This window comes from Amyelois transitella, chromosome 31 (assembly GCF_032362555.1).
Source record: "Amyelois transitella isolate CPQ chromosome 31, ilAmyTran1.1, whole genome shotgun sequence".
NCBI classification, from domain to species: Eukaryota; Metazoa; Arthropoda; class Insecta; order Lepidoptera; family Pyralidae; genus Amyelois; species Amyelois transitella.
The window spans coordinates 4,217,380-4,231,073 of NC_083534.1; the positions used below are offsets into that span (position 1 = coordinate 4,217,380).

Genomic DNA, 13,694 nt, shown 5'->3' on the forward strand with positions numbered 1-13,694 from the left:
TATTATAATATAAGGTATTATACCTGTATAGGAGTTCCTATACAGGTATAATACCCAGCCTATGTATACTATAGAATAGATACATTACATACATACGTACACACTTATGCTGCAGTGTAGTTTGTTCCGCCGCTTCTTCTACACATGCGCTTTGGAAGCAGTAGTAGTTATAATTAGATTTTAGTGATGTGACGTGAATAAGTGATCCAATTTTGAACATTATTCTATTCTTATTGACGTCACATCACTTAAATCTAATTATAACTACAACCGCCTATAGCCTGCTGCCTGCCTTTATATACGTCGCGGGCTCTCACTCTATACACTCTGTACATCAATTTATTTAAATTTGACATTCGAAACGAAATTATTTTTTTTTTTATTATTTAAATTTCGATTAAATGAATGTTAAAAATGTATTCTCTCGTCCACATTTCTATTCTAAGTTTGGATTGTTGTGAAGTTGACGTTACTGAAGAAAATGCTGCGGTGCTGTTTGTTACCGCTTCTACTGCACTGACGCTTTGGAAGCGACATTAAACAGTTTTGTGTAATTTATTTGACCTCAACCAATTGTTGTGAAACCGAAACATAACACAATTATTGTGTGATATTGAAATGTCCCATAATAATGAATAAAATTTTTGAATTTGAAAGTTCCTTTTTGCATAATATAATAAAAAAAAAATTCATGTGTAAAGTTTTTGTTTAGTATATGTACAGTAATACCACGTTTAAAAGGACACTTCGACAATATTCGACTAAGCAGAATATCGCGACCTACCGCCGAACACAGAATGAAAAGTCAATGAAATAACGACCATATTACAAGTGCATTAAACTTTTAATCCAACAACAAAAAGTCTTTTGCTATCTCGACAGTTAGCGGGTTCAAATCGCGTGCTGTCAAATACTTTCGCGCCATACAAAAATTAACACTTTGCAGGTACTACGGTGCCGTATGGTTCCCGACACCAATAGAAAAAAGAATTGGACTACTCCATCTCTTTTCCATGGATGTCGTCAAAGGCGACTAAGGGATAGGCTTATAAACCTGAGATTCTTCTTTTAGGCGATGGGCTAGCAACTTGTCAGGATTTCAATCTCAATTCTATCATTAAGCCAAACAGCTGAACATGGCATATCAATCTTTTTAAGACTTGGTTCTGTCTACCCTACAAGGGATATATTTGCATGTACATCGGTGTAACTCATAAAAGTAGTATAACTATAAACTTGTGTTGTTTTATAATCCTAATTTGTGGCATCATTTAGGCAAATATAAATTATCTGGCTCTGTCTACCCTGCAAGGGAAATAGACGTGATTACATGTATGTAATATAAATTATTCCTCTTTCCAAATAAATCCACTAAGTCTAAAAGCACCACTCATGTCCCAGTTAAAAATCCGTTCACCAGGCTTTGAACCTCCCGCCCCAGCTATCACTATCAATGGCATGAAATGCTCCGCTGCGCGTATCGGATGAGCGTCCGTTGCACCCGGTTGTTGCCGCCAAGCCAGCAATCCGTCTCTTCTTTTACTCTCATCGTCTGCTGTGCAAACTCTATTCAGAAACTCATCGAATTCTCCATTAACTACCTCTCGCTTCGTACGTGATTGGAACTCTCTCATGTTATGATATGACATCCCGGATCCTATTATTGCTATGCCCTCTTTCCTGAATTGATGCAAAGCCTTTCCCAGTTTAAAATGCTCCTCCGCATCTTGGTTGCTCAAAACTGAAATTTGAACTATCGGAATGTCAGCTTTTGGGTTAATTAACATCATCGGAACAAAAACTCCATGGTCCCAACCTCTTTTCGGGTCTAATTTTGAATCTATACCACTGTTTTTTAGCGATTGATGGATGCGTTTAGCTAATTCCGGATCACCAGGCGCATCGTATTCATATTTATATGATTCAGGCGGAAATCCATAGTAATCGAAGTACAGACTATGGTGGCTGCCTGAGGATATAGTCACGACATTTTCCTCCCAATGGGCTGTCACAAGAATAATGCCCTTGATCAGCTTTAGATTAATATGTTTCTGAATATCGTCACGCAAGAATTTTGTCAATCCCGCATGATCCTTGTCCCCCAGAAGTGGCAGAGGACCTCCGCCGTGATTGACGAAGAGTGCAGGAGCTACAAAAGCCATTTGACGAGCACTGCCGCTGAAATATTTTATTATGTTCATAGAAATCAGTGACATAAACACTATGAAACAGATTTGTATCAAAATGGTCAAAGTATTGAGGATCAGCATGTAAATGATTTTTTTTTCCTTGAAATCTTATAAAATATTGAACTTGGAAGTTAGGAACTTCATTTAATTTGTATTATATTTCACTTTAATTAAGTAATTTGAATGGGTTTATTTGAAAATCAACAAATCAATCATATGATTTTGACAGTATGTTTTTTTTATAAATACCTTAAGTTTATTGAGAAGGCAAAGGATAATAGCCCATGCAGTCTAGCAAATTTTGACAGAGTGACATGGATTGGACAGCTGATATTTTTGTGGGTTGCCATTGTTTTAAAATTTAAGGTAGAAGTTCTGAGACCGTGACCGTGAGGTCCATTCGGCCATTAAATTTACCAAACGAATTAGAAATAGCAATGTAAGAGAAATGTGTGGTGTGAAAGAGAACGTTGTGAATAAAATTAAACAGGGTATGTTGAGATAGTTTGGTTTGTCGAAAGCATGAACAATGTAGAGCTGGACAAAGCCGGCTTCGTCAAATTTTCAAGGACCAAATTTCGAATGTGTTAATAAAGGCAGATGTTAGGAGTACTTGTAATCGTCGATTATGCATGAAAAGAGTAATGCATGGAGGAAGCGGGAGAGGTCTGTAAGGATTCTAGCAAGTGAAAATCCATAATTATAGCTTACCCCAATGGGAAACAGGCGTGATGTATGTATGTATGTATTAAATTTTGCAAATATCTTTGAAGACGTTAGTCGAGAAAACTTGTGTCGTGATTAATCTGGCTGGAAATAATATGGTCAGATAAGGGAAAATAGACTGTTTAATTACAAACTTTAAATTGAGGCTATTTGTATCTAATGCAAAACTTTCCAAAGGCTACTTTAATAAGTACATGAAAACAAGCAACTTAAATTCTATGAGTTCTTGTGATTTGTATATTTTTTTTTTGCTAAAACAAATACATTCCTTTTTGAAATTCCACACATCTTAACATTAGGTTTACGAATGTTTTTCTTCTTTTACTAGTCTTTATTGGAAAATCATTAAATAGTTTATCAACTAAATACTAGGTTCATAATCGACTACAATTATTAAGTTTTATTACAATCGATTTAATTTGACAACCACAGACAATATCGAAATGAAAACAACCATCGCTTAATTTAAATGAAAGAGACAAATCTATATCCACAAAAGAGAAAGCATGATCATCAAGGCAAAGATGGCGTCTTTCTGAGTTGTCCTTTTCGCACCTAATCTTTCTGACATAATTTCAAAAACCACCACGGCAACTTGTAAAATGATGAAAGCATCTATGATGTGTTTTTCTGTATTGTTTACTAATAATAAAAGACTAGTATTTGAAGCAATATCTTGTGCTTAAGTGGGACAATGCCTATGTTTGGGCGAGAAGCTTTTAGCGTGTTTTCACGACAATATTTGATCAACGGCGCGTCCCGGCGATATATTCGCGGGTTCTTGTAAATAATAGTGAATTAAAGTGCAAAAATGGACAAGAAAAATAAAAAGAAAGTTGTGATTAAGAGGAAAAGTGACGAACCAGTTGATGCAGAGAAAAAGGCCAAGATTATGGTGAATAGGAAGGCTGAGGGTGAAAAGGATAAAGTTGAGGTGGTGAACCAGGTGGTGGAAGTGCCTGTGGAACAGGGTCAGCAGATAGTTCATACAGGACAGCTTGTCGAAGGAAATTTTGAGCAACCAGTTTTTGTCAATATGAAGGGAGAGCCGGTTCAATTAGGTAAGTTTGTGATCGAATATTTGGTTATTCCTCACCTGATTATTGTTTAAAGTTATATTTACAACTCGCCCACGTCAACAATGCAATGAAAAACCTTGGTTTTATGTCAATTTGTGTTATTACTCATCATTCTTCTATATGTTTTGTCCCTTTCTAACTCAGATCGTTACAAAAAGTGACAGGTTGATGTTTTTGTGGGAAAATTAAAAATTACTAGTTTAATAAAACTCATGTTTTATACCTATGAAACTGTAAAAGAAAGAAAGAAACCAAAAAAATATTGTTTATTTGGTACAAAATACAGAGAAAACAATTTACATCTAAAAACAAGTGCCGTATGGTTCCCGGCACCAATACATAAAAGAATAGGACCACTCCATCTCTTTCCCATGGATGTCGTAAAAGGCGACTAAGGGATAGACTTACTAACTTAGGATTCTTTTTTAGACGATGGGCTAGTAACTTGTCACTATTTGAATCTCAATTCTATCATTAAGCCAAATAGCTGAACATGGTCATTCAGTCTTTCAAGACCGTTGGCTATGTCTACCCCGCAAGGGATATATACATTACCAGTCACTCAGCAAATGTCACAGTCCAAGCTGCCATGCTGGTCTTCCGCGAAACTCTTTGATACAAAATAAAAAAATGAAAAATAAAACATTAACAACATACTGAATAAAAATTAAGGATTTAGTGGTGGTGTGGTACTCTGTGTAGAAATATAAAAAAAAAAGTTCAATAAAATATAGACGAATAAAGATGAGTTTAAATAAAATATGGAGGAATAAAATAGCACAGCATAATGATATATGCACCATGTTCAATAAGGGTCCAATTAAATAAAAATACCGTGTCCTAAGCGAACTAAAAAAGAAAAATTTATTCCTCCATCTTACCAACTAATAACAAAGATAAAAAACCATAGCAACCGAACAATGCCAAAAATCAAAAGAGTCCATAAACTTACAACAAAACTTAATGCTTGGACATTCCGCCCACCATGGACATTATGTCCATAAAACAATGAATGAGATGTTATAAACATTCACTATGCTATCTTTAAACTTAATGTTTTACTTAACTAAAATCAAATCTTCATAAATGTAACGAAAGTAAAAATAACAAAAAGAAACTAACCTACTAATTCATAAGAAAAGGTTAATAGAAGTGCATGTGTATCACTGTAAATGATAAAAAAAATACCACACATTTCTATTTAGCTAAAGGTAAAATACACAACTTTGAGACGGGTCTCTTAATTATATTCCCTTTACATTTTAAAGTAACAACACGCGTAATCTTATCCAACCCAGGGTGCTTTTGAGTTATAACTCCATACAACCATCTGGCAGGGGGAAGATCATCTTCCTTTACTAGTACTATATCACCAATATTTGGTTCTGGCGTTTGATAACTCCATTTGTACCGATGTAAAAATTGTGTAAGATACTCCTGAGACCACCTTCGCCAAAAATCTTGTACCATGCGTTGCATAAACTGCCATCGTTTCAAGCTACTCATGTTTGACGTTTCATAGTTTGCATCTGGTACAAGTACTAATGGCTTCCCAATCAAGAAGTGACCTGGTGTTAAAGGCTCGGGATCATCAGCCGATGAGCTTAAGCTTGATAATGGACGCGAATTTAGACAAGCCTCAATTTGAGATAAGAGAGTGCTCATTTCTTCAAAAGTAATTGTAGAAGTTCCGATTATCCGTCTAAGGTGATATTTAGTGGATTTTACGCCAGCCTCCTTTCCCATATTTTACCGCCGAGCTTGTATGAAGAGAGTTATGAATGTGGACGAAGCGAAAGAAGTATGCAGAGATCGTGGCAAGTGGAAAGAGGTAGTCTCTGCCTACCCCTCCGGGAAAGAGGCGTGATTTTATGTATGTATGTATGTATGGAGGAATAAAGATGAGTAAAATATATATATGTACAATGAAAAATTAACTAGTTAAGACTTTGAGTAGACTTTATCCCCCAGTGGGCTTGACAAAGTCAACAATCTTGAAAGACAGCCAAAGCGACAATCTTAACTGTTGGCTTATTGATAGGACGGAGATTCAAATAGTGTCAGGTTGATAGCCCATGGCCCAAAAAAAGAATCCCAAGATTATGAGCATATCCTTCGATTGATATTTCAAATCCTATCCCTTGGTCACTTTTTACGACATCCATGTGAAAGAGGCTGAGTGGCCCTATTCTTTACTTTCATCAGGTCATATGTAATCTTTACTTTTATGGGGTAGCGCGGCTGATATACAAACTATTTTTATAATTCAGAAAAGGGCCGTTCGCGCAATTTACGGCTTAGGACCAAGAGACTCGTTAAGACAACTCTTTAAGAAAATAAACATACCTACAGTAGCGTCCCAGTACATTTTTGATCTTATAATGTATGTTAGGAAAAATACCTCTTTTTTTCAAAAAGTTAGTGCCACAACTGATAGAAATTTACGTAATAAACATAAATTAGTCATGCCGTTTCATAGGCTTAGCAAAGTCAGTAAATCATTTATGGGGAACTGTATACGATTTTATAATAGGTTGCCGGAGTCTGTTCTTGATATGCCCAACCGAAAATTCAAAGAGTATGTAAAGAAAGTACTTTGTGAGAAGGCTTATTATAGGACTGATGATTACCTTAATGATAAAAACATCTGGCTCGAGCTTGGCACAGGAACCTCGTAATTAATTGTAGTTTAATTTGAACTTAAATCAAAATTTCAGTACACTCTGTACATAAATCTTTTTAAAATTGGCAATCCATAAAATATATATATATATTTTTTTTTTCTTTTTTCAATATTAAATCTCATAAATATATAAATCTCCCGTGAACAATGTATTCTCCCGTCCACATTCTATTCTAAGTATAATTTAATATTGTGAAGTTGACGTTGTTGAAGAAAATGCTGCAGTGCAGTTTGTTACCGCTTCTTCTGCACTGACGCCTTGGAAGCGGCAGTAAACTTAGTTTTTAAGTAATTTATTTGACGTCAACCAAGTTGTTAAACCATACGACAATTATTAAGCGATATAATAATATCCTATAATAATGAATAAAAATTTTGAATTTTGAATTTTTTTGAATTTTAAATTTTGGCTCAGTTAAGAATTAAATATTATGAATCAATTATACTGTGAAAAGTTTCTGTGATTATGATTTTATCCTGATAATATCACTGTAGTAATTGAGACACACAAATCCACATTTCTATTCTAAGTTTGGATAGTGAAGTTGACGTTGTTGAAGAAAACTTTGCAGTGCAGTTTGTTACCGCTTCTTCTGCACTGACACTTTGGAACCGACAGTAAACTTAGTTTTAAGTAAATAATTTGACGTTAGCCAATGTTGTGAAACCAAAAGATATGACAATTATTAAGTGATATGAAGTGTCCCATTATAATGAATAAAAGTTATGAATTTGAATTTTGTTGGTTGAACCCTGATTTATTATTTCGCTACCCACATATGGTTCAATTAAATTAACAAATTTACCAGTATACTGCATCAACATACTATAATCACTATCAAATCCTACTACTATTATAAAGGCGAAAGTTTGTATGGATGTTTGTTACTCTTTCACGCAAAAACTACTGAACCGATTACCATGAAATTTGGTATGTAGGTAGCTGAAGACCCAGAATAACACATAGGCTACTTTTTATCCCAGAGTTCCCGCGGGATTGATAGGGTTTCCATGCGGACGAAGTCGCGGGCGGCCTCTAGTTTTCTATATTTATTTGTTAACTGATGATCTGAAGTTTAATTAAATTCCAAAATTTCAGGTCCAAACACCGTTATCCTGTATGAACAGAGCGGGAACCCGTCAAACTTTGCATTTGGCAGCATGTGGACGATGGACGGTTCGGGACGGATAGTGATGGCCGAGACCATATACGATGTGAAGGGTGAACCAGAAGAGGAGAGTGCGACGTTCGTTCAGAACACCAATGAAGTTAGCAATGTAAGTGGTTGTTAAGTAACTAGCTGTTGCCCGCGACTTCGTTCGCGTAAATTTCGATTTTTTTCTAAGTGTCCCTCTATCTAAAGTGCCCGAAACCGCCGAGCTTGCATGAAGAGAGTTATGAATGTGGATGAAGCAAAGGAAGTATGCAGGGATCGTGGCAAGTGGAAAGAGGTAGTCTCTGCCTACCCCTCCGGGAAAGAGGCGTGAGTTTATGTATGTATGTATGTATGTCCCTCTATCCATTTCAGTCAAAAATACTCAATGTACAGACAAAATATTTTTACTGTTTTATTATATGTATAGAAGAGATTGATGGACGCCGTAAAGGATAGTATGAGGAGAAAGGGAGTGACCAGTGAGATGGCAAGTGATAGAAGTAATTGGAAAAAACTAAAATACTGTGCCGACCCCAAGTAGAAAGTGGGATAAGGTAATGACGAAGAAGAATATAGAGCGTTGGTGGTTTAATTGGTGCCTGGTTAAAATGTGTAATGCGCAGAAAGGCACGGGTTCGAATCCCACCCTGGCTGTGACTATTTTCGAAGTTATGTACATTAGTTTGAATGCTAACCGATGCTTTTATGGTGAGGGAAAAACATCGTGAGGAAACCTGCACATACATCTATAGTAATATTATAAAGCTGAAGAGTTTGTTTGAACGCGCTAATCTCGGGAACTACTGGTTCGAGTTGAAAATTCTTTTTGCGTCGAATAGACCATTTATCGAGGAAGGCTTTAGGCTATAAAACATCACGCTGCAACTATAAGAAGCGAAGAGAAATAATGGAAAATGTGAAGAAAAAAATACGGGGGAATATTATTCATCCTTGAGAGCTTCAAAACATACATACATATAATCACGTCTATATCCCTTGCGGGGTAGACAGAGCCAACAGTCCTGAGCGGACTGATAGGCCACGTTCAGCTATTTGGCTTTAAGATAGAATTGAGATTCGAATAGTGACAAGTTGCTAGCCTATCGCCTAAAAAAAGAATCTCAAGTTTGTAAGCTTATCCCTTAGTCTTAGAGAGCTTCAATGATGCCCAAAATAACAAATTCACGCGGACGAAGTCTATCTATATAATAAACTAGAGGCCGCCCGCGACTTCGTCCGCATGGAAACCCTATCAATCCCGCGGGAACTCTGGGATAAAAAGTAGCCTATGTGTTATTCTGGGTCTTCAGCTACCTACATACCAAATTTCATGGTAATCGGTTCAGTAGTTTTTGCGTGAAAGAGTAACAAACATCCATACAAACTTTCGCCTTTATAATAGTAGTAGGATAATATCACCATTGTCACAGCAACAAGTGGAAGAGCAGGGGGGCACCTTCCAGCAGTATCAGATCAGCAACAGTCAGGTGGAGCCCCACGAGTTTGAGGTCGCCATCATTGACAGCCCGCAGAACAATGACAGGTGATTTATATTATAAACTAGCGGCCCGCCCCGGCTTCGCACGGGTGGACATATTTTTGTGTTTTATATTTTGAAATAAATTTATTTTTAAAACAAATTTATGCCTATGTCACTTTTGAAGGTCTATTCTATATCTGTGCCAAATTTTATCAAAATCGGACCAGTAGTTTTTGAGTTTATTCCACACAAACATACAAAAATACAAATCTTTCCTCTTTATTATTAGTGTGGATAATACAGGTATTGGTGCCGTGTGGTTCCCGGCACCAATACAAAAAGAAAAAGAGAATAGGACCACTCCCATCTCTTTCCCATGGATGTCGTAAATGGCGACTAAGGGATAGGCTTACACTAACTTGGGATTCTGTTTTAGGCGATGGATGAGCAAACTGTCACCGTTTCTCATCATGCCCTGGCCGGGATTCGAACCCGGGGCCTCCGGTGTCATACATACATACATAAATATGGTCACGTCTATATCCCTTGCGGGGTAGACAGAGCCAACCAGAGTCTTGAAAAGACTGAATGTCCACCTCCGGTGTCACAGACAATAATTGTAATAATTTACATGAACAGGGAGACCGAGTCGCAAGTCGTAACGACCGAGGAGCAACTCGTAGCGACCGGCACTGGCGCGGTGCGCTGGTTGAATCAGAAGTACGATTTTGTCGTGAGAAAATTGCAGCTTAATTATGGTAAGTGAATATATATGGTAGATATCATGCGAACTGATGTGATTCTAAAATCATATTTGTAGTGGGAGCGATGAATCGGCTCGACCGCCACCAAATGGCAGATCTCCCTGCAGGCTGGTGTGACGCCTGGGGAACCGCGCGACACACGATGTTGTGTCGGAGGTTGTATATATATATATACAACCTCCGACACTGTTAGTGCCGGGACCCAGATTTATAAGCCTATCCCTTAGTCGCCTTTTATATATCAAACGGTCGCCTATCCTATACCAAATGGCACTATATATATATATATATATATATAGTGCCGTTTGGTATAGGATAGGACCACTCCATCTCTTTCCCATGAATGTCGCAAAAGGCGACTAAGGGATAGGCTTATAAATCTGGGATTCTTCTTTTAAGCGATGCGCTAGCAACCTGTCACTATTTCTATCATTGAGCCAAACATCTGAACGTGGGCTATCAGTCTTATCCAGACTGTTGGCTATGTCTACCACGCAAGGGATATAGACGTGATAATATGAATGTTCGAGGAATTGTCATTCTAATTTTCATTTAGGCTAACTTACTTATAATACATTTATTTAATGAAAATCATGGAAACGTTTTGTTTATAATTACATTTCGTTTATAATTACGTTTTGTTTATAATTACATTTTGTTTGTAATTACGTTTTGTTTATAATTACGTTTTGATTATAATTACGTTTTGTTTATAATTACGTACATACATACATACATACATATGGTCACGTCTATATCCCTTGCGGGGTAGACAGAGCCAACAGTCTTGAAAAGACTGAATGGCCACGTTCAGCTATTTGGCTTAATGATAGAATTGAGATTCAAATAGTGACAGGTTGCTAGCCCATCGCCCAAAAAAGAATCCCAAGTTTGTAAGCCTATCCCATAGTCGCCTTTTACGACATCCATGGGAAAGAGATGGAGTGGTCCTATTCTTTTTTCTATTGGTGCCGGGAACCACACGGCACATATATATAATTACGTCTTGTTTATAATTACGTTTTGTTTGTAATTACGTTTTGTTTATAATTACGTCTTGTTTATAATTACGTTTTGTTTATAATTAACAGATGCCGGCGTGAAACTCCTCCACTCGGCCTCGGGTTGCATCCAATGCGTGTACTTCACCACTCCCAGCATGCAGTTGGCTTTCAACGCTGTGCCGCAGTTCCTGTGTATTGAGACGGGTATGTGTGTACAGGTTATACATCTGTTATGAATGAAAAATTATTACATACATACATAAAATCACGCCTCTTTCCCGGAGGGGTAGGCAGAGACTACCTCTTTCCACTTGCCACGATCTCTGCATACTTCTTTCGCTTCGTCCACATTCATAACTAAAAATTATTTATTCAAGTAAAAAGATTCATTATGTTAGTATACTTATAACTAGAGATCGGATAATCGGATGCATATTTACCTAAAGTAATATTTTGGCAAATAAAGTATGGAGGCGGCTTCTTGCTTTCGGGATTCGAATTACATATTTTGAATCCCGGAAATTTAATTAAACAAGAAATTGAAACTTATCGTATATTAGGTATGATAAACACCTTTATAAACATAAGTGATGAATGATCATATTTATTAAAAAATTACCTACCTACCGGGATTCCAGAATTATTATACCGCGTGATTTTTTAGTCAGTACAAAAACTTTCTGAGGTTATTGAGACCATAATTAGAACATTAAGTGTATCAATGCCGAATCCCGGAATTTTTGAGCTTTCTCTGACTGCGTTTCACCTTCGATTGAGTGGTGCTTTTAACTCTATATTATTCACTTTATATTCACAGGCATAGAGTTCAATTCCAACATACCGACAGTGGGGGGTACTGGGACGCCCAGCATCAAACAAAATGTCACATTGTTCCTGGCTGAAGACGGCAACGGGAAATCGGTGGTCGTGAGCGCTGGTGAGTTATAATACAGCTACTAGCTGTGCCCGCGACTTCGTCCGCGTGGAATAGTTATTTTGCCCGAATAATTTGGCCCTTTTTTTTTTACATTTTCCATTATTTCTTCGCTCCTAATAGATGCAGCGTGATGTTATATAGCCTAAAGCCTTCCTCGATAAACGGTCTATTTAACGCAAAAAGAATTTTTCAATTCGAACCAGTAGTTGCTGAGATTAGCGCGTTCAAACAAACAAACTCTTCAGCTTTATAATATTATAGTAAATAGTAATATAGTAATAGTAATAGTATATAGTATAGTATAATAGTATATAGTATAGATTGTTCCGCCGCTTCTTCTACACATGCGCTTCGGAAGCGGTAGTAGTTATAATTAGATTTAAGTGATGTGACGTCAATAAGTGATACCTTGTATCCAATTTTGAAAATAAATCTATTCTATTCTATTCCACAGAGATCGGAATAGGTAGATTTGAAATGGAGTCAATGAACTGAAACGTATATATTAATATGGACATGCCTCCGTCCGGGATTGCGGGATTTGTAAATTATTAAGATTCTTTCCGGAATTTTTACAAGTGATGGATGAAGAATATATTAGTGGTAGCTGTTTTTCCCCGACTTCGTTCACGTAAATTGTAGTCCTATGTTATGTTACCCGCGGACAATGTAGTTTACTGTAAGTGTAAGTACTGAAATGGAATCCTGGAAAAGAGGCTTATCCATGTTATGCTTTCTATGGTAATTCATGATCATGATGCAAGTACATAAAATCAATCTACCTATTCCGATCTCTGGTTATATACTAATGATATATCCGTCGCGGGGTGGACCGAGCCAATAGTCTTGTTAATATTGATAGGCCACGTTTGGATGTGTGTGTACCTAATATACTCACGTCTAAAAGACTAGCGTTTAGCTGTGTATAGCTTTATGGTGGAATTGAAATTCAAATAGTGACAGGTTGCTAGTCCATCGTCTAAAGGAACAATCCCATGTTAAAAGCCTATCCCTTAGTCTCCTATTACGACTTCCATTAAGTCTATTCCTTAGTCGCCTTTCACGACATATGTACATGGAGACGAGGTGGAGTGGTCCTATTTTTTCTTTTTTTTTGTTATTGGTGCCGGGAACCACACGGCACGGTATGGCTTCGTGAGATTCAAATAGTGACAGGTTGCTAGCCCATCGCCTCCAAAAAGAATCCTTAGTTTAAACAATTTTGAATTATTTGTTTGTTTGTATAATTATTAATATTGTTAAAATAGAAAACAAGTCATTGGATTAAGAAGAATATGTACAATGGCGGACTTATCCCAATCGTAATCAGAAAATGTTGCAGTGCAGTTTGTTACCGCTTCTTCTGCACTGACGCCTTGGAAGCGGCAGTAAACTTAGTTTTCAGTAATTTATTTGACGACAGCCAATGTTGTGAAACCAAAAGATTTGATAATTATTAAGCGATATGAAGTAACCTATAATACATACATACATAAACATAAAATCACGCCTCTTTCCCGGAGGGGTAGGCAGAGACTACCTCTTTCCACTTGCCACGATCTCTGCACACTTCCTTCGCTTCATCCACATTCATAACTCTCTTCGGGTTTCGGGTACTCTTGACCTGACCCTTTACCAGGACGTCCTGAATTTGATTAAGATACGTTCGTCTAGG

General features: G+C 37.1%; 2 protein-coding genes across 5 annotated transcripts in view; one reads left to right on the forward strand and one right to left on the reverse strand.

Moving 5' to 3' along the window:
* Positions 1–4,124, reverse strand: LOC106138612 (uncharacterized). 2 transcript variants are annotated; one of them, XM_013339813.2, is made up of 2 exons: positions 4,012–4,124; positions 1–2,178 (listed from the first exon to the last, which is right to left on the reverse strand). In XM_013339813.2, exon 2 carries the CDS (start codon positions 2,160–2,162, stop codon positions 1,347–1,349), a length of 816 nt encoding a protein of 271 aa, XP_013195267.2. In that variant the 5' UTR covers positions 2,163–2,178; positions 4,012–4,124; the 3' UTR covers positions 1–1,346. The 2 variants fall into 2 exon arrangements, with proteins under 2 accessions (XP_013195267.2, XP_060809300.1); XM_060953317.1 differs by lacking the exon at positions 4,012–4,124 and adding an exon at positions 2,439–2,457.
* Positions 3,404–13,694, forward strand: part of LOC106138611 (uncharacterized) — a 26,885-nt gene continuing 16,594 nt past the window's right edge. For all 3 annotated transcript variants that reach the window (XM_060953314.1, XM_060953316.1, XM_060953315.1), the window contains exons 1-6: positions 3,404–3,976; positions 7,777–7,955; positions 9,265–9,377; positions 9,954–10,072; positions 11,170–11,286; positions 11,900–12,019. In XM_060953314.1, the coding sequence (XP_060809297.1) occupies positions 3,727–3,976; positions 7,777–7,955; positions 9,265–9,377; positions 9,954–10,072; positions 11,170–11,286; positions 11,900–12,019 (898 nt within the window). In that variant the 5' untranslated portion in view covers positions 3,404–3,726. The remainder of the gene's footprint in view (positions 3,977–7,776; positions 7,956–9,264; positions 9,378–9,953; positions 10,073–11,169; positions 11,287–11,899; positions 12,020–13,694) is intronic.